The sequence below is a fragment of the Ochlerotatus camptorhynchus genome, unplaced genomic scaffold (assembly GCF_037179485.1).
Source record: "Ochlerotatus camptorhynchus isolate MF236.1 unplaced genomic scaffold, CSIRO-AGI_Acam_v1.1 ptg000274l, whole genome shotgun sequence".
In the NCBI taxonomy this organism is placed as follows: Eukaryota; Metazoa; Arthropoda; class Insecta; order Diptera; family Culicidae; genus Ochlerotatus; species Ochlerotatus camptorhynchus.
In genome coordinates, this window is record NW_027040763.1 from 8,160,091 (window position 1) to 8,182,486 (window position 22,396).

The 22,396-nt window shown below is 38.0% G+C and overlaps 1 protein-coding gene across 4 annotated transcripts in view; it reads right to left on the reverse strand.

Moving 5' to 3' along the window:
* Nucleotides 1–22,396, reverse strand: part of LOC135705692 (P protein-like) — a 313,738-nt gene that overhangs the window by 61,645 nt on the left and 229,697 nt on the right. The window contains exon 1 of one of the 4 annotated variants that reach the window (XM_065227489.1): nucleotides 13,636–13,816. The exons of the other annotated variants lie outside the window; for them this stretch is intronic. Within the exon in view, the coding sequence (XP_065083561.1) occupies nucleotides 13,636–13,685 (50 nt within the window). The 5' untranslated portion in view covers nucleotides 13,686–13,816. Of the gene's footprint in view, nucleotides 1–13,635; nucleotides 13,817–22,396 lie in introns of those variants that run through there. 4 annotated transcript variants of the gene reach the window in all.

The window sequence follows — 22,396 nt, forward strand, 5'->3', positions numbered from 1 at the left end:
TATTTGAACCATGCAACTACTCATGTAAATGTATATTGCAGGAAGTTCCTAATAACTATGCCGAAGGATGTATGATATTATAATGTCTCCTAAAAAAGTTATAGCGGTTCAAAGATCGATGTTTCGATTTATGTGCCAAAAATCACCTTTACTGCCAACACTGCCGATGTTCTAATGAAAGTAAGATTCCAAAATTGAAATAATTTCAGATTTTGTTATCTTATCGATTTGGTATGTTCAGATGAATTATTCTAAAACAATAGCCCTATCTCATATGCGTATTGGAGAGTGAGGGGTTATTTAAAAATATTTGCTCAATATCATAGGCGTTGTTTGAAAGTAAGTACCCCCTCCTTCATATTGTTTCAGTCTGCAACTTTACTTTCATTGATATAAGTCAGCTGGCGGAAGAGATACAGTAAGACCCCCTCCTATCCAACAACACCTGTTAAATTGAGAAAATATTTTTGAATTACACATCTGAACACACCAACTCGGCAAGATGAGAAACACCGAAGTTTTTTTAACTAGTTTATTTACTAGGCTCAGTCATGTGTGACACTTTGCGGAGCCAAAAATCAGTAATGTTTCAATTTACATTTTAAGCAGCAGTAGTTCTAGGTTAGTATTGGGTACCAATTACTCGTGGCGGGCTCGAGGTTAATGGGTAACAATTTCGATTGGAAGGAGCTAGGTAGGAAACAGTTTTCTGAAGCCTCCTTCAGATCCCGAGCAGGAACGAATATCTTAATACCATAAAGTGGTATGGATGAGCCTGACATAAGAGGTAAACTACCAAAAAATAATACAAAAAAAATGTTCCCACAATGCCATTCCAATACCAAATTATGATAATGCAATACCAAAACAATACCACCCAGGTATTCTTTTGGTATCCAAATATCAATTTTTGGTATTTACAAAGTATTTTGCATGTAATTTTTGGTATTATTCTTTGGTATTTTACCTCTTATGTCATGCTGGTCAATACCAAATTTTGGTATCAGATTAGAATTAGGTATTCATTAGTTATTTTCTCCTGCTCGGGATACTACTCTCGAACGGTTGACCAAATGCTGGCTGTGCAGAGACAAGTAGCACATAAGCAGGTAGATAATAAGACTGGGACACAATGGCTGGAAAATGTGTGGAAAGCAGGGGATGGTTACATCACATTCTAACATCAGACAAACAAAGAAATTCGTAGATCGCCTGCATGTAGTGAAGATCACCGGTTCCCAATACATCTCCTACTTCACGGAAGGGTTGTCTACCCCGTGCAACCCAAAGTTATTTCAGTTCGAACCTTTACTTCCATTGATAAGAGTGAGGGACGGGGGTATAGGGAGACGATTTAATCTCTAACTACGCTTATGAGATTGTGTAATTGTTTCCGAATATTTCATCTGAACATACCAAATCGGTAAGATAAGAAAATACGAAATTGTTTTTGTTTGGAGTCTGACTTCCATTGGTTCGCCGGCAGTGTTGGCAGAAAAAGTTATTTTTGGCATTCAATTCTAACAATAAATATTTGAACATTCATAACTTTTTATATATACATTATAGCAGCGTATTTCGTTCGGAAAAGTTGTTAGGCACTTCCTAGACTATATTTGTACATAAATAGTGGCATGGTTCATGCCAAATTGTGGTCTCTATACACTTTGAAATTATTACCGACTTCAGTTATTTTATACCGAACTTCCAACAGCTTTTACTTTCGGTAAAACTTTAACCCTAATTTCAAAAGCTGTTTCACTAAGTTTTAATTTTAAAACACTTTCAATCTTGTTTAAATAATGAAGTCTTGCCATTGTGGTGAAGATTTCCTTGTTTTGAAGCTTTAACACTAATGAATTAAAATATTTGATTTTTACCCAACAGTTCAGTAAAAAATACTGAAGCCGTTAATCGTTTCTTAGTGTGTAAGGATGAAAGTGGAAACAAGTAGGTTTTCCCATACTAATTTCCTTACAAACTTCAAACTCAATGCGGAAAGCCGGGCTACAACTAATCGTCCCCAAATTATGCACAGTTGTTTGGGACCTCAAATGGTATTAAAGAAGGGGTGTTCTCGGTTGATGAGGTCAAGCTTGCGTTTTTCGATATAACGGCTTTGTGAGGAGAACTTCAAGCGTATTTTCTGATAATAATGGCTAGAAAATAGATTTCCGAGGCAGCTAAGAGTAGAATTACATGGACATTTTAAGAATTGTCCCATGGGAATTGTGAGGAGAAGTTCACGAGAGTTTTAAGAAGAATACCAAAAGAACACTGAGGAATATTAAAAGGGAATTCTGGCTGTGATTGAGTAGAATTCGATGGAGGGTTCTTAGAAGATTTTGAGGAAAATTAATAGGAAATTTTAAGGAGCATTCAAAGTTATTCTGATGCATGTTCCAAAGAAATTCTAGAAATAATTCTATTGGAATTCTGACAAAAACTCCAAAGGCATTCTGAAAAGGACTCGAACTTAATTCTTATAACAAAACTGAGCAACACGAACAACAGAAGAATTTAGCCATATTTTACTTTCTTATGGTCTGCTGAGTTGAGGTCTACCATAACACGTCACGATTTTTAGGTACCGTTCTCTTTATGAGGATGTAATGTTTATCAGGCATATATGAGGTCAACGGGCTAGAGATGTGCTCCATGTTCTAAAATACACAGCCTAAGTATTAGAAATATCACCAAAATGAGAGGTGAAACATTGAGATAGCGTTTTGACATTTGTTGCTTGAGTCATTTCCTACAAATGATTGTTGCACAAATATAGTGCCACGTGCTTATATTGACAGTAAATGTAAACAAATGTGAATAATGCCCCAACACTAAAGAGAGCGATACCTAAAAACAAGACGTGTTAGGGCATAAGTATATCCTAGATTTTAACGCAAAGGACCACAATATAGTTAAATATGGTAAATATGAGAGCTGAATGCAAATAAAAGGTTATTTTCTAGAGAATATAAATAAATCTCAGCGGGACGGCCCTGATTTAGTGGTTAACATCCATACCTCTCACGTCAAAGTCACGAGTTCAAATCTCACCCCCGGAAATTCACGAATGACCCAAGAGTGTTAAAGTCACTTTGACAAAAAAAAAAAGTCTCTGACATTTTATGGTAATTTTGTGAACCATTTCACGGGAATTATTGAAGTATTCTTCAGGAATAACTAGAAGGATTCCAAGATAATTCTAAGCAGAATCCCAATGCAACTGTGCGCATTCGTTTCATCCTAAAGGGTTTACTAAGAGTATTAAAATTGAGTAAGTCCCGAGAACGATTAGGAATTGCAAGAGAATTGTGAAGTCATTAGGGTTATTCAGTATTCAGTAATTAAAAAGATAAATTATTCCATAGATATAGCAGAAGTTGATGGAATATTTCATTTTTTTTGATTGGCGCATTTCATATTTATTCTGAAACAATTCTTTATTGTTTAGGGAACCTTTCATGACGTTTTCGAGGACCATTTTTCTGTTTTGATTGAAAATTTTTATAAAGATTTTTTTTTTATTTTACTGGGGCAATTTAACTTATTCATGGTGCCTCTAATTTATTTATTGAGCATTTCATCATTATTATTGGCACATCTACTTGTTTTTTATGGGTCGAATATTGATTTTTTAGGGTGAATTGGAAGACTGGCGGCACTGGCGCATCAAGTGGTAGCGGAAAAAATAGCCGACCCAGTTAAATCATAATTCCAATGTTTTTTGGTGGAATTTATTAAAAAAGATATGAGTAAGGCTTAAATAAGTACGGTGGAAAGTGATTTGATGCAAAATATTAGTGTTAGAAGTCTCAGAAAGGTCTAAAAGTGTGAAAAATGAGTTGGCGTAGATTGTGAAAATAAAAATAAAAATAAAAAGGAAAATGGCGAGAAGCAGAAGGAACCGGATGGCTGAACGACGGTGCAATACGAGAAAAAAAACAAACGGTTGCGTCCTCTGCGTAAGATGGCCGAAAGACGAAAAAGAAGGAATGGATGGTTTGTCCTTCAAAAAAAGCTAAGTACAATAGTTTTTGTGTTGCGTTAAATGTAGAGGGTGGGTTTAGTCGGGAATGGGATGCAGATTTTCCGGAAAAGCTGCAGCAATGTGGGTGACGTTTCCTCGAATTTGGGTGGAATTTTGCTCATTTGTATGTGGATACACTTTTTACGCTTTTTGAGTGAACTGATATGAGCACACTGATAAAATTTCAAAGATTATTTTTATGTGCCCCACACATGAATTTTTGAAATGTGATCAACGAATTATATCTATTTGTCAAACGCATACTTAATATGTGTACACATAAAAGCCATGTGTAACCAAAAAAACTATTCTTTTGACTAATAAATTTTATGTGTGCTTCTGGGTGGATTCTGTTTATGTGTGGTCACATAAAAAATCATGTGGAAATTCGTCAGTAAAAATGTGTGGAATTGTATTAGTGTAGCATTTTTTGTCCGAGTATAGAATGGTAGAGATAGGCGAGACAACAACCAATTGAAGCGTTTGTTGTAATGCTATCTAGTGTCAATTTAAAAAAGTATAGATGTAATGATAGTACACGACTAGAAAATGGTTCCCAGCGACCAGTTCACTTTTCCTTACTTTTGATAGTATGTCTCCTTTTCTCCTTCTAATGTTGCCAAAAACAATGAAAATTAATGAGATAAGATTAAATTTGTTCGTTTGTGGTTGTGTATGAAAAAACTGATTCAGGTTGTGTTGATTCTGCCATGGTTATTGTATTTGGTGGGCTAGTTCCAATTATGTCGCTTTCGTTATTGCGGTGTAGCACCGATGTAGTGTAAACAGGAATAAGCGCGAGTCTTTGACAGCTTAACATCATTAGTTTTTAAACAAAGGTGCATCCTATATCAACACCCTATATTATTTCAGTGTACAGCAGTGTAGCACCGCAAAAACGAAAACGAAATAAATTTCGTATAATTTGAGTGCATCACATAAACTTAAGTTTACTTTAATTGATTATAATTAAAATTGAAAAGACATAGAGGTTTTGGACCTACGGGAGAAGAGGTAGTACAATTATTTTCACTCCCGCGAGTTTTCCTCTCAATCAATAGAAAAAAAGATAAAATACAACATATTTCCTTCCTTTTAATTAGCTACGGGTGTGACAAGTTGTCACTGACAACGATGGCGAGTTCACTATGTTATATTTTCATTTTATTTCAGCAACCTTATCTTCCAGCAGATGATCCGGACAGCAATTTCAACATTAATAAAAAAAAAACTATATATGCCAGCAACACTGACTGGGTGTATCCTATGGCTTACCTTCCCTACTAACATAATTCCTAAATTCCCGAGACATTTATGAGGGGTCGTAGAGTTCTCTGCATCTCTCTTAAGTAAATGTTGGACTAACATACCTTTCCTATCCCTACCAGTTGTAAGGACGTGGCCAGGACAATCCTTAACTGTTGGAGCGGGATATGTCTTTATCTGGGAGATAGTAATTACTTCCTACTTACTATCTGTCCAGTAATAGATATCCGTCTTGCTCTTAATAGTTTTGAATTCGTACCACCTACGATATTGTGCAACTTGTTCGATGCTAATATTGATTTTTTAGGGTGAATTTTATTGAGTTATTTTGTTTTTGAAACCAGGCCGCCATTGACACATGGTATTTAAGTATATAAATATATCCGCTTGATTCGTCGAAACTTATGAAAAAAATGAGATCACTACTTCCCTTAGCTCAAATTAATGGACCCCTCGCTCACCAAGGGGCCTTATAGAAAAACGTATTTTTCACTATGTTCGTAACCACTGATTTTGATTCTGAGGTCACCGTCTGAACACCGACAGAAAATGCTATCAGATACTCTCTACAGATTAGGTGAGCAATGACATTAACACTATGAAACAATAATTTTTTATAACGAGGTTCACAATTTTCCACGCATGACGCTCCATCAACGTCAAAGCAGCGCCAGCGTTCAGTGCGCGTGTGTTGTATGTTTGTTTGCATGGTTGTGTATTGTTAACTAATTTTTCGCATGTATAAATGCGTTCATCACAATGATTTTGACGTTTGATTTTTCTCGACGGATGTTTGTTCTGTGTTCCAGATTAACTAAGGAGGTTGTAGAATTGCGGTGAAACCCAAACGATCAGTTACCCAAAAAGGCAGTCCGTGTTTGAAACCGCTTATGTTCTAACCCTTTTGTAAAAACTAATCACACAAACTAGAGAAAAGCATTGAAACTTACGAAAGTGAATCGATCGCATCTCGTCCTTGGCATCTTATGGATGTTTCAGACGACTAATGTCGTTTTTGTTTTTGCGGTGTAGCTACACCGGTGCTACACTGCCGTACACCGAAATAATTTAGGCTGTATTTATAGGATGCACCTTTGTTTACAAACAAATGATGTTGAGCTGTCAAAGACTCGCGCTTATTCCTGTGCTACACCGCAAAAACGAAAACGACATAAGATGAGATTAACGTGGAGGAAGTATCGATATTTGATAGAGACTGCAATAGCATTGCAGACATTCTATTGCGACTTGGAATGCAGAACGTCGGTGTCAGAGATCTTCGACCGGATGGCTACCGCTGAACGTTGGCGCTGCTTTGACGTTGATAGCGCTCCATTCGTGGAAAATTGTGAACCTCGATAAAAAAATTTGTTGTTTCATAGTGTTAATATCGTTGCTCACCTAATCTATAAGGTGTATCTGATAGCATTTTTTACCATTTTCAGATGGTGACGTAAAACGTAACGTCAGATGATTACGTAAAAATCGGTGAAAAATACGTTTTTCTGATAAAATCTAATATCGTAGCCAAAAAAAAAACTATTCCGAATGAAAGTCCTATCTTTCCTCTTCATAATAACGTGTTGTTTTAAGGAGGGTTCAATATTTAATTTCAAAGATTTAACATGATAAATATGTAAGGAATTACTAGAAATTCAACTTTTATGGAAACTGTTAGGCCCCTTGGCGATCGAGGGGTCCATTAATTTGAGCTAAGGCAAGTGACAATCTAATTTTTTCATGAGTTTTAACCAATCAAAGATATATTTAAATATTTAAAGACTATGTGTCAATGCCGGCCTGGTTTCAACGAGAATTACTCATTGTTTCTATTGGTGCAAAACATGGCCTGCCTGCGTGAGTCAAAATGGTCAAACTCCGGCACAAATTTGAATGATTGCCCATAGCGAACAAGTATGCATTTGATGGATTTGATCAGTAACAAAATCTCCAAAATGTATCGCCTAGAATCGGGTTGAAATAAATGGGCCATATAAGCGAATTTTAAAATGTTAGATAAGTATTTTTCTTCTTCTTCGTCGTCGCATTTGAAGCTTTTTGCTTATTGCATATCGCATATCAATCTAGATGCACTTCCACAGTTATTAATTAAGAGCTTTCGATGCCTGTACCATTTTTGCATTAGTATAATTGTGTGGTAAGTACAATCATACTCTATGTCCAAGGGAATCGAACCCAGCCACCTCCAGCATGGTCTTGCTTTGTAGCTGCGCCTTTACTTACTGAGATAAGGGAGATCCCCAAATGTTAGATACGTATCTAACTTAAAAATTGTAGGCGAAACTTGACACATTTGAGATCCAAGGACCAATTTTTGGGATCTCTGCATCAGAAAATTTCTGAAAACTGCTAGCTAAGAAAAATCTTCAATATTCTGAAACATAGGGGAAATGTATGTAATGTCGGCCTAAGTGTCCCTAATTTGGGCCCATACATTAATTCAGCAATCAACTAAATTTTCAAAAGCAACCAAAAATATCAATTAGTACCGTTCCAATGACGCGTTCATCTAGATAAAATGGATCAATAGCAGATTTTTAGCGATGGGCCCAATGTTAGATCCATAGGCCAACATTAGAGCCATTTCCCCTAGTTTTTTTTTTAAATCTGGGGCCACACTATGGGACAAACTCGAAACTTTTTTCATACAAGCATTCATACGAAAAATGCTTCGTTTCGACTTCCCCAATGAGGCCCCTTATGTTGGAATGCAGTCCAGACACTTGTAAAATTGGGGGATGGCCCGGCAAAGTGTTTGACATCCAAACCTCTCACGCCAAAGTCACAAATGACCCTGGAGACTATAGTAAAAACATAAATATATCTATGAAATTGTTCCAAATTTCCCAGACAAATTTTTGACTTAGAAAATGAGCTCAAAGTCCTGGGACAAAAATTGTCATTAGTGCCCGACGTTGACCGAAAATTCAATGATCCAAGGTTTGGGAAAAGCGTGTGAGATGTTTGCTAAACATTTTGCATCTATCTTCGATAAAAATATGACAAGTGACGTTGAAGCTGAATCTGCTGCCTCTGATACGCCTAGTGACTTGGTGGAACTAAGCACATTCGAAGTAACTCGGGATACGGTACAGCTGCAAGGAGACTGATTTCATGGTACTTATTAATCTTTCTACAGCAGCTTTTCCGATGATATATGGTACAATTACACTTCAAAATGGTGCAAAGCGGTGCATACTAAGGAGCATTTTCAAATGCTTAATGTACAGTTTTCTCTATTTTAGGGAGCGTACTTTAAATATTTACTGAGCATTTTAAGATTTTTAACGTATTTTGATCAATCATTTAAGGATCAACCCGATCTATTTTAAGGAGATTTTTTTTACTTATTAAGGATAATTTCATCTGTTTTATTGAGCAAAAGTAGGGCTGCCTTTTGTTTACGTTATTTTTCTTCTTCTTCTTCTTTCCTTTATTTAACGTCGGTCTCTGTTCCGCAATCTAGTACCAATCACCGACGGACATCGATTGCCATCCATTGACGACAATCGAATGTGCAGGAAGGCAGCTTCCACACCTGCGTAGGATATCGCACCCATTCAACACGCATGGGCCGGGACCAATGGCTTTACTTCCCTTCCGAAGGAAGACGTGACCAGAGATTTTTATGCCTCAGAAAAATCCCACCGACCTCGGCTGCGATTGAACCCAGACCCATTGGAGTGTTAGAAAGCAGTCACGCTTACCACTACACCACCGGCGCCGGTACGTTATTCTTCAACGATGTTGCAACTTTGTTGGGAGTTAAATGCAAGCTTGTTTATACAGATGATCTTAAGCTATACGTCATAGTTCACTCGGTTGAGGATTGTCATCGTCTTCAAGCTCTGCTAGATTTGTAAATAAGTAAATTAAAAATCCAAGAATAATTTCAAGGAAATTGAATTCTGACGATAATTCCTAGGAGAAAAATCGCAATGACTTTCAGAGAGCACACACATATTTATGCTAATTCAATGAGGATACTGACGAAAATTTAAAAGGAATACATAGGAAGAAGAGGAAAATTCCACAGGAGATCTTAGAAAAACTCCATGTTAATACCAAAAATAATTCCATCGAATGATGATGATGATTCATTAGGGGAATACCAAGGCGATTCTGAAGAGTGTTTCAAGGAAGAACTCCGTAAAGAATTGCATAAAAATAGAATTTAAGGATAGCTCAAAAGGAATAATTCGAACATTGTTTGACGACAGATGGAAGTTTGAGAAGAATTTTAAGATACTGCTGAAGTATACCAAGGAAATTATGAAGAATATTTGAATGGAATTTTACTGAGAATCGTGGAGGGAATTTTACTAGAAGCAGAGGAGTATTGTGGCATGACCAAGTGGAGCAAGATCTTGCTAACGCTCGATAAACTGATGGCATGGAGCTACGAATCGAGTTAGTTGGCTAACATTGTTCAACAGGTTAAGTCTATTCGAAGAACGTCCGACCAGGAAAGATAAGATTAAGTAAGAAGTGAAATTTAAATGCCTCTTGAAATTTTCTTTGAACTCGAAGGGAATTCCAGAGTGCCTTTTAAATGTTTTATGTAGCGAATTCCTGAAATGTTATGCATAGAATCAGGGTGGCTAGCGATCCTGGAAATCCGGGATAGCCGTGAAATAACCGGGAATTTGAAAAGCAATCGGGAAATACTCGGAAAATAAATAAACCTTACCATACGAACAAATTTTCACGCCTGAATTTCAGAAGCAAGTTGTTACCAAAATAATGATGCGCTTTTTGCTGAATAATTTCCATCAGTTTCCCACGATCAGGATTAAATCACTCAACAGAATTTCAAAATGATTTTTAGTTTTATTCTAATTTGAAGTGGGTTGACATTTAATAGAAAATATGCGGGTCTTTGGGAAAAATATTTGTAAAACCGAAACTGAACTAAACCTCTTCGAGATTTTATTGGTTTGTATCCATGAAATTTTATTCACAATTCTCATAATATGAATTACAGAACTAGCTTGGGTGTCTGCTCTGAATTATCATGGAATTCTTCGTAAACATCCGGAAAACTCTAAAAAAAACAGAAGCTTCCGTTGAATTTTATTTGGAATTACCTTGATACCTCTTCTAAGAATTCGATTGGAATTCTTCTGTAAGTTTGATTCCATTGAAATTTTCCCATAATTTTCTTTTAATTTTAGTCAAAACTCTTAGCAAAAATCTTTCAAAATTGTATTCAATATCCCTTTGAGCATTTTTAGGAATTCCTTTTGAATTAACAGGCCATTTTTGTGGAATCAAATCTTTTGTAGTTCTCTTGTGGATCTTTTACACTGTTCTTCTGAAATAATCCCCAGAACATTATTAAAATTGTGTTTCTTGTTGAAGTCTCATCATTCTCTTTGAATTGTCTGTAATTCTACGGAGATGAACTACGGTTAAAAATTTCCTAAATAAAGGAAGAAAAAAAATCTGTAATTTTTCTTACAATCTCCATACAATTCTCCTTAAAATTACGTGGAATTTTCCTTTGAGTTTTCTTTGCAACTTCTGTTGAAATTTTCTTAAATTACCTGAGAAATTTAGAACTTCCATCTTCTCCACAGAAATCCTTCCATATTCATCTAACAATTTCTTAGGACTGCATCTCGGAATAATTTTGGAATTCTGCTCATAACTTCTCCTTCCAAAATTATGCGGGAACATCCAACATTAAGTTCTTTTCACTCATCTCCCATGTTCCGTTCAATAAGCTTATTTTCAGTAAACCGCTTATAGTAGTTAACATTTGACTACGGCAAAAATAATTACTAGCTCGCGAGTGTCTTCAACCCAACATTAAGTTCAATTGACTCAAATTTGAGAATATCTCATATACTCACTAGTAGCTTATTGAACATTAGTCATGAGAAAATCGAATCTCTCGTTTTTGACAATAACAAAACGTGAGAGTGGGCTGCAAAACTCAAAATTACCCAAAATTAAGTAAAAAGAACTTAAATTTAGGGTTTTTTTCTCTGTGTATTAAGCAGTATCTGTAACTTTATTGGATGTAAACATTAAATATAACTGCTCTTACGTCGTTTGGAGGATTATTTAATCCAAATTGCCTTAAAATGCCCACATTCCGAAAAATGTTCGAAAACTAGCAATAAATCAAAACCAGTTCGATAAACTGTTGCAAAATCTGTTTAAAGGTATAACAAGTGTGGTTCGATGTTGTTCACGAAGTTTTCTGGATGTCCATAGAAAACGAGTGTTAGGATTGATAGGGCTATTAACTGAATCAAAATCAAGCTTTTCAGCTCTTATAGTAGCAACACATAATGATAAAGAGTTACAAATTGTTTATATATTGTTAAAAATCTAGCACTGCTATTCGTTCTACGGATTTCAATTCCGTCCTAACGCATTGAATGCCCATTGGATTTCATCCTTCGTTTATAGCGTTTCTTTTGTTTTGATAACAATGAGTGAAAATATTCACACAACGCGTTCATATAAGCTTTGTTTTGTAGCTTATAAGCTAACGCATCAAAAAACGTATTATGGATTTGTTCACGGTGAAATAATTGATATTTTTGATGTTTTTTGCTCGATAGAACGAAAATGGGCAATTACGGTGAAGTAGCGCTCTACCCTACATACTCGTCGATTTTCAATGAAACTTGCACTCGGCACAGATTGTTTTTCACATTATTTCAGTTTCTCGTCTATTTCGCTCTACGGCTCTCACTTTGGAGCATTCATGCAGAGCCACATGCTTAGCGTGATTGTTTTTTAGCAATCGTAGTTCGGAATGCTCGTTAACAACGAGTGATCAACGTAGTGGACCAAAACCGGCAGGATTTGGAATTCTCGGTATTCGTTCTTGAGATTTAAAATTGGCGAAAATTTCTGCTGTCAACGTGGGACACAACCCCAACGCCCCGCACCCAGAGTACAGTATCGGCTGGATTTGTCGTAGCCTTTCGCAGATGCTTTTAAGCCACATTCCAAGCATGGAGAGAATAAGTATGAATATAAATAATCAACTGACATGAAACTAGTTCACCCCACACCATTGTTGCTTGGGTTGTTGTCCCCCGCCTGCCGCCACAAAGCCATCAGCATGAACCGGGTCAAAGCCCTTTCCGCCACCAAACGTCGCCAAATGAATGATGGTGCGCTGGTGGTGACGTAGGTTGGTTGGTTGACCGAGTGACCATCACTACGTTCACCACACGACGAGACCGGTAGCAGAAGTAGATATTATCACAGATACGATATCAGGCTGGCAGTGACCTTTGGAATCAAGGTAGGGTAGGATGGTCTAAACCGCACCCCTGGGTTAAAATGGCCCCTTGCAGTTTTTCAAAGCTTTCCGATTGCTGCTAGATCAGCATTCTGACACATACAATCCCAGAATTAGTAATAGGAAAGCATCGAAAAATTGCGTGGGGCCATTTTGGCCCAGGGGTGCATTATGGACTGTTCTGCCCTACTTCCATTGCTTGAGTTGTTTGGATATATCGACTACATAAAAAGTGAATTGATTTAGGGGTAGGTGTGGGAAACAAGTCAGCTGGTTAGTTTCTTCCGAGAGGGTAATTATAGGACTGATAGGAGAGAGATGTAATCAATTTCGATGTCGGCATTGATAAGAATGGATCGGAAGTTGTGCTATTTTTAGACCCCCTGGTTCAATTAATTGGAAGTGTTGTAGAAGTATGCTCTCGTGAATGAACTGTTTGGACGTTATCAGCAAATAGGAAATGTACGACCTCATCGGAGAAAGCCATGTGTATCACCAGCACTACGTTCAAGTCGTATGAATGAGGCTATGTGTGAGTTTGATTGCGGGGAACACATTGAATAGGCACATTAAGCGGATTTGCTTTGATCAAGAGTGACAATCCATTACACGCTTTCATATTTGCGCTAGAGCACTTCGCTGATAGACGAATGCGAATCGAGAAGCATAACTATTTTAGTTCACTTCAACAGGGTACGAAACGGCGAAACCTGAAGTCAGTTTTCAGACGGATTTTTTTAATTGATGCAACGTCATAGCTGATCAGTGATCGGAGTTTTGCAAAACTATACATTGCAACCTTTGCAGGTTCTGTCGAACCTGTTTATCAGGTTCCCCTGCACGGTTCGGTCGACGGCGTCCGACAACTCGGTTCACTGTTTCGGCTGATTCAACGCTGCAGCGCCAGTCAGTCTAATGGCCAATTAACAAACACACACACACAGCGTTCCAAATCAACACAAGTTCGCATTTTCGGCTCTGAAGATCAAGGTATCTTTGTATGTTCATTGATCACCTTCACAATCTCACACCCCCCAACAACCCAGCTCACCTTTTCCGCCAGATTCCATTCGAGTAGCAGTACGTCACCGAGGATTCCATTATCTCGATTCATCCACCCCCGCGCAATGGCGTTAATCGGTCGTAATCAAGTTGATTTGATTAAAGCAATAATATAAATTTTTTGGTGTTGATTCAATTGAACTGCAACCTGCCCGAAGTCGATAAAATCATACACCATACTGAAGTTACCATTATTCTTGGGCCACACTACAGACGAGCCTTATCTCGCCAAAATAGCAGTGTCCGTTCCGTCCGGCCGACGGAGTAAACAAAGTCCCGGAGATTGGTAAAATTCCATAACCAAATGTGCTGGACTTGAAGATTATGGGGATTTGTAGTAGCGCATGATAAACAAATCCTTTAAATCCGGGGTCGGGATTTGCACGGTTGTATACGTCATAAATCGAGGCCATAGCCGGTTCGGTCTGGATGGACTCCATCACGGCCTGACTCAGCTCGGGCGACCAATGGAAGCACGTGCATTGGGGACCGTGACGAGAGTAAATTTATTAGGAATGGCGCACATCGCATTGTCCTTAATCCCGTTGGATCAAGACACAGGAACAGGTGGATGATTGGGAATGAGTTGAACAAAATATTGTTTCAAAAATAGGCGCCAATAAAAAAACTGGCGGGGGCGATTTGCGTAGCAGGATTAAGCGAGGGTGGGTTAGTCATAATTAACCTTGGCTGATGAAAAACAGGCGTGGTATGGCGTAATGTAGATTGATGGAAAATTATTTTGAACTGAATTTACAGCTGCAATGGCTGAAGCATGGTGGGTTCTTTTTTAATTGGAGAGCTGTTTAAAAACTAGTACTAAACCGAACTGCATTCCCACGCAATTGAAACGCACAAACAACATGATAGGCTGAAAGTATTCAGACAAAATCATGAGCATGAGCAAACACTAGAAAGTTAGAAATTATTACCGACTTCGGTAATTTATTACCGAACTTTCAACAGCTGAACGTTCGGTAAAACTTTGACTCTCATTTCAAAAGTTATATAATTGAATTTCAATTGAAAACCACTTTCAGCCTTATTGAGGTATTCGAATCTGGCCATTGTGGTGAAGTTTTCTGAATTTTACCAAACAGTTCATCTGTTTAAAGTTCGATAAAAATTACCGAGTTCGTTAATCATTTCAGAGCGTGCAACCGAGTTTTGCCGCTTTAAAAATGATCATAGAGGAGTATTTGGGTCGGATAGTTGGTCAAAATAGGAAAACCTCAAACAGCGGTAAACATAAGCTCTGTTTCTTGGCTCGATTTTATCCATCCCCTGGCGAAAAATATATAAACCATGAACACCGCTTCCTTTCCTAAATGTGAAAGATCGATCAACTTTAAATGGTATACATCACGGAAATGGCAAATAAGTATGCGGGAAATTAAAATGATGCTTTCTTGGGGCAATACCAAGGGGTAGTCAACTCGGCACACTGTGCCTAAACACATCACGGCACACTGATCGGCTTTTTAGAGCACAAATTGACAAGAATGACACAGAATATAATATAAAACGGCATCACTGTTTTTTGCTGACGATTTTCCAACAGTTGCTAAGGTTTCGCACTTTGTTGACAGTCGCTGATCTCCGCTTAAGGATGAATTTAATAAATCCATCGTACTAGACGATCAGATTCCGGGATAGAAGGAAGTACCAACAATCAATACGAAACTAACGATTTTAAATTGGCTCACCACTTTAGTAGCCTATTGGTCCCAAGCAAACGATTAACGTACCCTATTCTAGTTGAAATTCTATTACTACACTATGTTTGTTTTGATTCGCTATGAAAGTTTGACAGATAACATCAGGGGTGTGTGGATTCATGCAGAACATGCAGGGGTGAGTGAAATAGCTTGGGACTGCTTGGGACCGTTGTTCTGGTACTGAGTGAGCCAAAAATAATAATGATTTTCTTCGGGACCCAGTGGTCTTAGAGTTACCTCTATGGAAGTACTGCTGCAGCCAGTACTTCATCTAATTCCCTACAAGAGTTGTTAAAATGTGATGATAAATAGCAGCGCCGATATCATAACCAGCAACAGCAATATCTAGGTCACCCTCAGGGTCATCCACAGTTGCTTTCCGTTTCCGGTAGCGACAATATCGGTCACGGTTTAGATGGGACAATTTCACAGGCACGGTGGCCAGATACATAGCGCCATACAAATCAGCCTCCTCGCGAGAGCGATCTCCACCGGTAGCTCACCCTGTTTAAGTAATCAAGATTCATTCAATAAATACTATGATATTCTATTGTGCAGTCTTCGACGTATTAGAAAGGCTTTATTTAAACATTGTTTTATATTTTATTCATTTAACAATATAGGTATACCTCAATATAACATAACTGTTACTTTTGACTTCCAATCGACGATATCTCACAAATAACATTTCAATGTTTCAATTTGGCTTGACAATAGATGGAAGATTGTCTCATATTTCCGATGGTGTTATTACTTTGCTTGATTTAGTGATTGTTAGCTAGAAATCAGTGATGGAATTCAAAAGCGACAATTACGTTATATCGAGGTATACCTGAATACATTTCACAACCTAAACCCGATCCTTCGATTTAAAAAAAAATCTCCGATAACCTCCACTTGCAGCCGATTGAACAGTTCCACCTCCAGCTCGCAATTTTTATCGCTGTCGTACTTTTCCATAATCAACGCCACGGATGAAGAACCACATCCAGCTTGCCGGAATCCATCCGACGGAGTATAGCTAAGGAACCGGCATGCACCAGGGCTACAATCAGTCTTCTTGGAACAGATTTAGTTTGGTTTGCTAATTCTGGTGGAATTTCCGTGCAACAGCAGTGGTTTTAGGCTGTACATCAATTACTTCGGCTGTATACATCACTCTTCGTTTTCTTGCACGATCACAAATAAACAATCATAAAAGTCATAACATCTTCCGGGTTGTCAAACTCATGGAATACTTGATTGGTACGCTTCGGCACAGCGTTTGGCATAACTTTCGGCACAGCTAAACCCTTGGGCAAGACAGCTTTTGAGCATGAGTAAAATCGGAGTTACTTTTGAGTAAATCTGAGTAACTCACTCAACATCAAATACACATAGCAACCTGATTGATTACACATTGCAACCAATAGAGTCAAGCAAGGCGAATTTACGTACATATTTCAACAACATTTTAAACGGTGCGCTTGCAATGCTTAACCGAGAAGATATTTCGGCAATGGAAGGGCAATTGCAGTTTCGTACTGCACGTGTACGAAAGGAACAAAGAAGCTGCCCTCTCAAAAGATTTTTATGGTGACTTTACGGAACAGTCAGAGATGTTTTGCTTTACTGCCATGCCGATGACGTTCGAGTACTGCAAACATTAGCAATCGTATAGTACGGATCAGTGCTGAGATTTGTCATTGTCATTGACAGATTTTCACGCAATATTTACTAAATTTTTCGTCACATAGTCACTGATAGACTTGATCCTAAAAAAAACCTTCATCAAAATCTCATTCATTTTTTCGTCAATGACAAAGATTCACCTGGTAATGAAAAGTGTAATTTCGTACATTCTGTTTCACATTGTTGTTATCCAAGCAGTTCAGGACGTAGATGCTTGTTCACATTAACGGCTCCATGTAATTGTGTTGCTCAAGTCATTTAATTTCGTTACAAATTTATATACATAATATAAAAATATACACATGTTCGTCACTGACAGCATTGTCATTGACAATTGACATGGTTTGCCTTGACTGTGACTGTTAGCTCAAATGAGTGACCGAAGCAGAATTGTCAATATCACCGTGTATTGTTGAGATTTTGCAGCACTGGTACGGATTCTAATGGACAATCCCAAGGAGAATTCATGACAGTCCCAGGGGGGATTCTGGGCAATCCCTGGGAGGATTCCAGTCAACCACAAAGGGGATTTATGACAGTCTCAGTAGATATTACGAACAAGCCTAGAGAGGATTTCAGACAATCACAGTGCGGCTTCCCAACAATATCAAAGGGGACTGAGAATCTGAACAATCCCAGGGAGGATTTCAGACAATATTCTAGGAGGATTCACGACAGTCCAGGAGAGTTTCCGGACAATGACAGGGAGGATTCCAGTCAATCCAAAGGATGGATTCTGGACAATCCCAATATGAACAAAATGTGATGTGGTGGTTCCTGCATCCCTTCAACAATCGCTCATTGACAATCTTTATATTAGTTTCAGAATAGAATCAACCATGAAGTTGGCCAAATCTAACCTAATTTGTCCTGGGATGGACAGCTAAATAAAAGACCGCATTCAACAATGTTCCTTTTGTGCCAAATATGGATCATCACAACAACAACAGACCAGTGCTGTAAATTCTCAAAATCATTTGATCATTTTTGATGAAAATGAGAAAAGCAGCTATTCGCTATCAATGGGTGATATCGGTTGCTTAGTCATTTTACGAAGGCATGGATCATTCTTCAATTGAGTGTAACCTACACACAAACGGAGCTCCGGCGAAAAAGCTAAGCCAATCCGACACCAACCTGACTTCTACCAAACCCCAACCCGATGTTGAACCGACATTGACCCGACATAAACCCAAAATTTATCAGACAACAACATTACATTGGGTTGAAATCGACCTTAAATTAGCCCTACATTGATCCGACATCGGGTCGACTTGTCTGTTCGCGACCATTTTGCTGGATTTCTTCCATACTTCACTGTCGTATATCAAATGATAGTGAGTGACTCAATTGACAGTGACAATAAGCTTCGAATGAGAAAGGGGCTCTTCAAATTATGGTCATGTGAGAATTCGTTTACACAGAATTGATTGAATGGTTGTATTGGATCATCTTCAATCGAATGATATGAAAATTTACAGCACTGCAACAGACGATGTAAATTCAACCCGTTCATGTTCACCCTTTTCAACTGTCTTTTTGCAGGAAACAACGGAAGTCGAGCTGAACATTGCATTAGGTCCTAAGTAACATAGATCGATTCTCTTCGTCGGCTTTCTCCTTCGTTAATAGCTTGGGAAAAAACAGTTTTTTTTCTGTGTTTGTTTTATCAGATGCTAGATAAAGCTTCTTTTACCAATCTGTGTGCCGAAAACAAAAAACTGAGAATGTCTTTACATGGCCACAATCTCACAAAGAAAAAGTCGTGGAAGAGAATCTGTCAATTTTACTTAGGACCTAATGCAATGTTCTGCTTGAAGTGTCTGGAGAGAGTTGACCCTAACCGAAGACTACAATTCAACTGTTCCCTTCTCCCATACAAATGCCAAACGTCACTGATAACAGCGCCTCTGTCGATCAAAGGTGGAACTTTGAAGCACAAGTGTTAGTGAGACTGCTCATAAACAGCGACTGTGTGTGTGTGTGTGACCTAATGTCACCGAAACGAATAATCATAACACGGTACTCGTTGTTGTTTTTGTTTTGCTTTACAAAATTTCACGGCAATTTGTATGCTAATCACAGCAAGCTCGTGGTTTTCCTACTACAAACCGAAAAACTTGTCATGGTGGATCAAGTAGAGGATTGAAACTCGGATCGATGCCTAGTGAAAGTAACTTTTACTTGTGTACGATGAACCGAAATATTGTTTACTGTGCCAGTTGGAAGCAATCAATTATAAGGAATTGGCGGCTTCCACCTCCGTTGAGTGAACTACCGTCATTCGGAAGCTGCTGAAAATTCAAGGATCCAAAAAGAAGAAAGCAAGCGTAACTATTCAAATCGACCTATCTGATTTTGTAAACAATCACTTCAATCGACGATTTGTGGCAACTGCTAGCTCACTCACAGAAACTAACAACACCAGCTTGTAGGGGAAAGATTCCCCTACCTGTTGATGGTGTTTGTTTGCGTGGATTAGTTAGCAGTTAAGACAAACCGTCGATTGAAGTGATTGTTTACAAAAGCAGATACGTCGGTTTGAATAGTTACGCTTGAAAGATCCGGTACCTACATCACGATCCAACGGAAGGCGTAGCAGAATCTAATGTTGGAGAATATGAACATGAAAGGTTGAAGGACTGCAATCCCAGAAGGCACTCATTGATAAAGAATATATTTCTATTTTAGATGTTGCCAGAACACAAACAATCAAAGCGTTTGTTGCAATGCCATCTAGGGTAAATCTTTCATTTGCCATAAATTTTAGATTTAAGTATGGTTTTGAGCAACCTTATGTTACAGCAGAGTTTCAGCAATTTCAATATTTATAAAAAAATCTACATTTGCCAGCAACACTGACTGGGTGTATCCTATGGCTTACCTTCCGTACTAACATAATTCCTAAATTCCCGAGACATTTATGAGGGGTCGTAGAGTTCTCTGCATCTCCCTTAAGGAAATGTTGAACTAACATACCTTTCTTATCCCTACCAGCTGTAAGGACGTGGCCAGGACAATTCTTAACTGTTGGAGCGGGTTATGTCTTTATCTGAGAGATAGTGATTGCTTCCTACTTACTATCTGTCCAGTAATAGATATCCGTCTTGCTCTTAATAGTTTTGAATTCGTACCATCTACGATATTGTGCAACTTGTTCGAACCTAATGCTAATTTTAGATGTTGTTCCAGAGAATGATAACAACAGCATCGGATTGGCCAGTGACATTCAAATGGTCAGCGAGTACTGTGCCAAGTTGCCGAGCGTGACAACGTAACTCCCCCCAGGTTCCAAAGCCGTGTGGAACGGGCATGCATTTTACTAATGCACCATACGAATGCCCATAAATGCATCCCTAAAGGGCTTAGGAAAAGTGGAAGGTCCCACCATCATTGTGCATCATTGCCTTAGTTTTAATTTTCAATACTTTACTAACGTATCTGTTCAATTTCAACTGGAATTTTACTCGTTGTCAGCATAAAGCAAAGAAAGAATCGTTTACTTTACTAACCAAATCATAACAAAACCAATAATTGGCATCTTTGACTATATGTTTTTAGTATTACTTCTACGTGAAGTCAACGATTTACATAGTTGAAGATGCTAATTTCAAATAACAGACTGTAGTGGTAATTTTTATACGATAGATGGAGTAGATGAATGCATAGAGTTGATAGTTCCGTTAGAGTACGGCAGTGTGAAGATTGTATATAGATATTAGAATAGCGAACTACACACTACGAAAAATACATGTAAATTTCAGTGCCCTGAGACCGACACATGCAAGCGGCCCTTTTGACATAAGAATCAGTTGAAAAGGACCAGAAAATCAATCCAATCAAACGCACTTTTCTTCGAGTTGCATATGTTTCAGTTTCAGGACACTTAATTTTACATGCCATGTTTGTTTACGTTCCATGATTTACGTCAAAGCTGAATTACGTCTCGTGTAAAAATAATAATTTCTAAGTGTGTAGGACAACTTTTAAGGAAGGTACAAATCGGTTTTTTCATCTCTCTTTACCAAAGTTTGGTAAAGAGAGATGAAAAAACCGATTTGTACCTTCCTTAAAAGTTGTCCTAGTTCGCTATTCTAATATCTATATACAATCTTCACACTATGCTTTCATCTACTCCATCTATCGTATAAAAATTACCACTACAGTCTGTTATTTGAAATTAGCATCTTCAACTATAATTGGCATCTATTTATTTCTACCTATGTGTGTGAAGGCATGCGTGAATTAACACACACCATCATACACAGGTTCCACTTGTGCTCAGAAGAGGCGTTGCCGTTACTGTCTCCTGATTTTTGGCAGAGTTGCCAGTCTTCTTGATTTGTAGTCTTCGTCCTAACTCTGACCTTTTCTAGCTAAATATTCTCAAAGATTAATATCCCTCTTCCGTTATGGAGGCCTAAAAATAACATTTTGCTGATCACGGTACACCGTAATTATTATTAATTATTATTAATGTTGAGCTTCCTCGTTTCAGGCATGTAATGCAACAAACCTCTTTGACTGATATTGTGAGATTGAGTATTACTTTTCATGAACTAAACATAATCTTCTGAAAACATGTGGCCAAATTTCAACTTCCTTGGTCTTGAAATCACACCACCTAGTTGTTTCTACCCGGGAAATGTACCAGAATTTTCATTTCTCGATTCCCGGGAAACTAGTTTGACACGACAGTCCAGGAGGGTTTCCAGACAATAACAGGGAGGATTCCAGTCAATCCAAAGGGTGGATTTGGACAATCCCAGTATGAATAAAATGTGATGTGGTGGTTCCTGCATCCCTTCGACAATCGCTCATTGACAATCTTTATATTAATTTCAGAATAGAATCAACTATGAAGTTTTTTTTTCCTTTGTTCGGGACCTAACATCACTGCGACCAGTAATTTAATCTATTGTAGTATGAAGTATTCGATTTTTTTTACAGTTGTCATTCTCGCATTTATCGCAAGGATAAATGGATGGATGGATTGATTCCTTAGCAACAAAATTATGGAATGACACCGATAATGACCATGCATCAGAACCCTAGTCTTAACCACTTCAAATTAGAGAACAACGATTAGGAGATTAGGAATCACATAGAGAAAGACTAACTAACTCAATTTTTCCTTGTTTCAAGATCATCCTCGGTGGACAAAGCCGAGTCTTGTCACTATCAACAAGGCATAAAAAGTAACAAGGACTAAGATGTGTTCCTTGGATTACTGAAAAATCCTGTTCCCCTAGTTTGAAGTAGTAAGGACTAGGAATCGGTGGTAGATCTTACATCCCGTAACGTACCACGAAAAGGTGATCTACCTACGTTACGGGGCAAATGTTGGTCAGATATAACCTA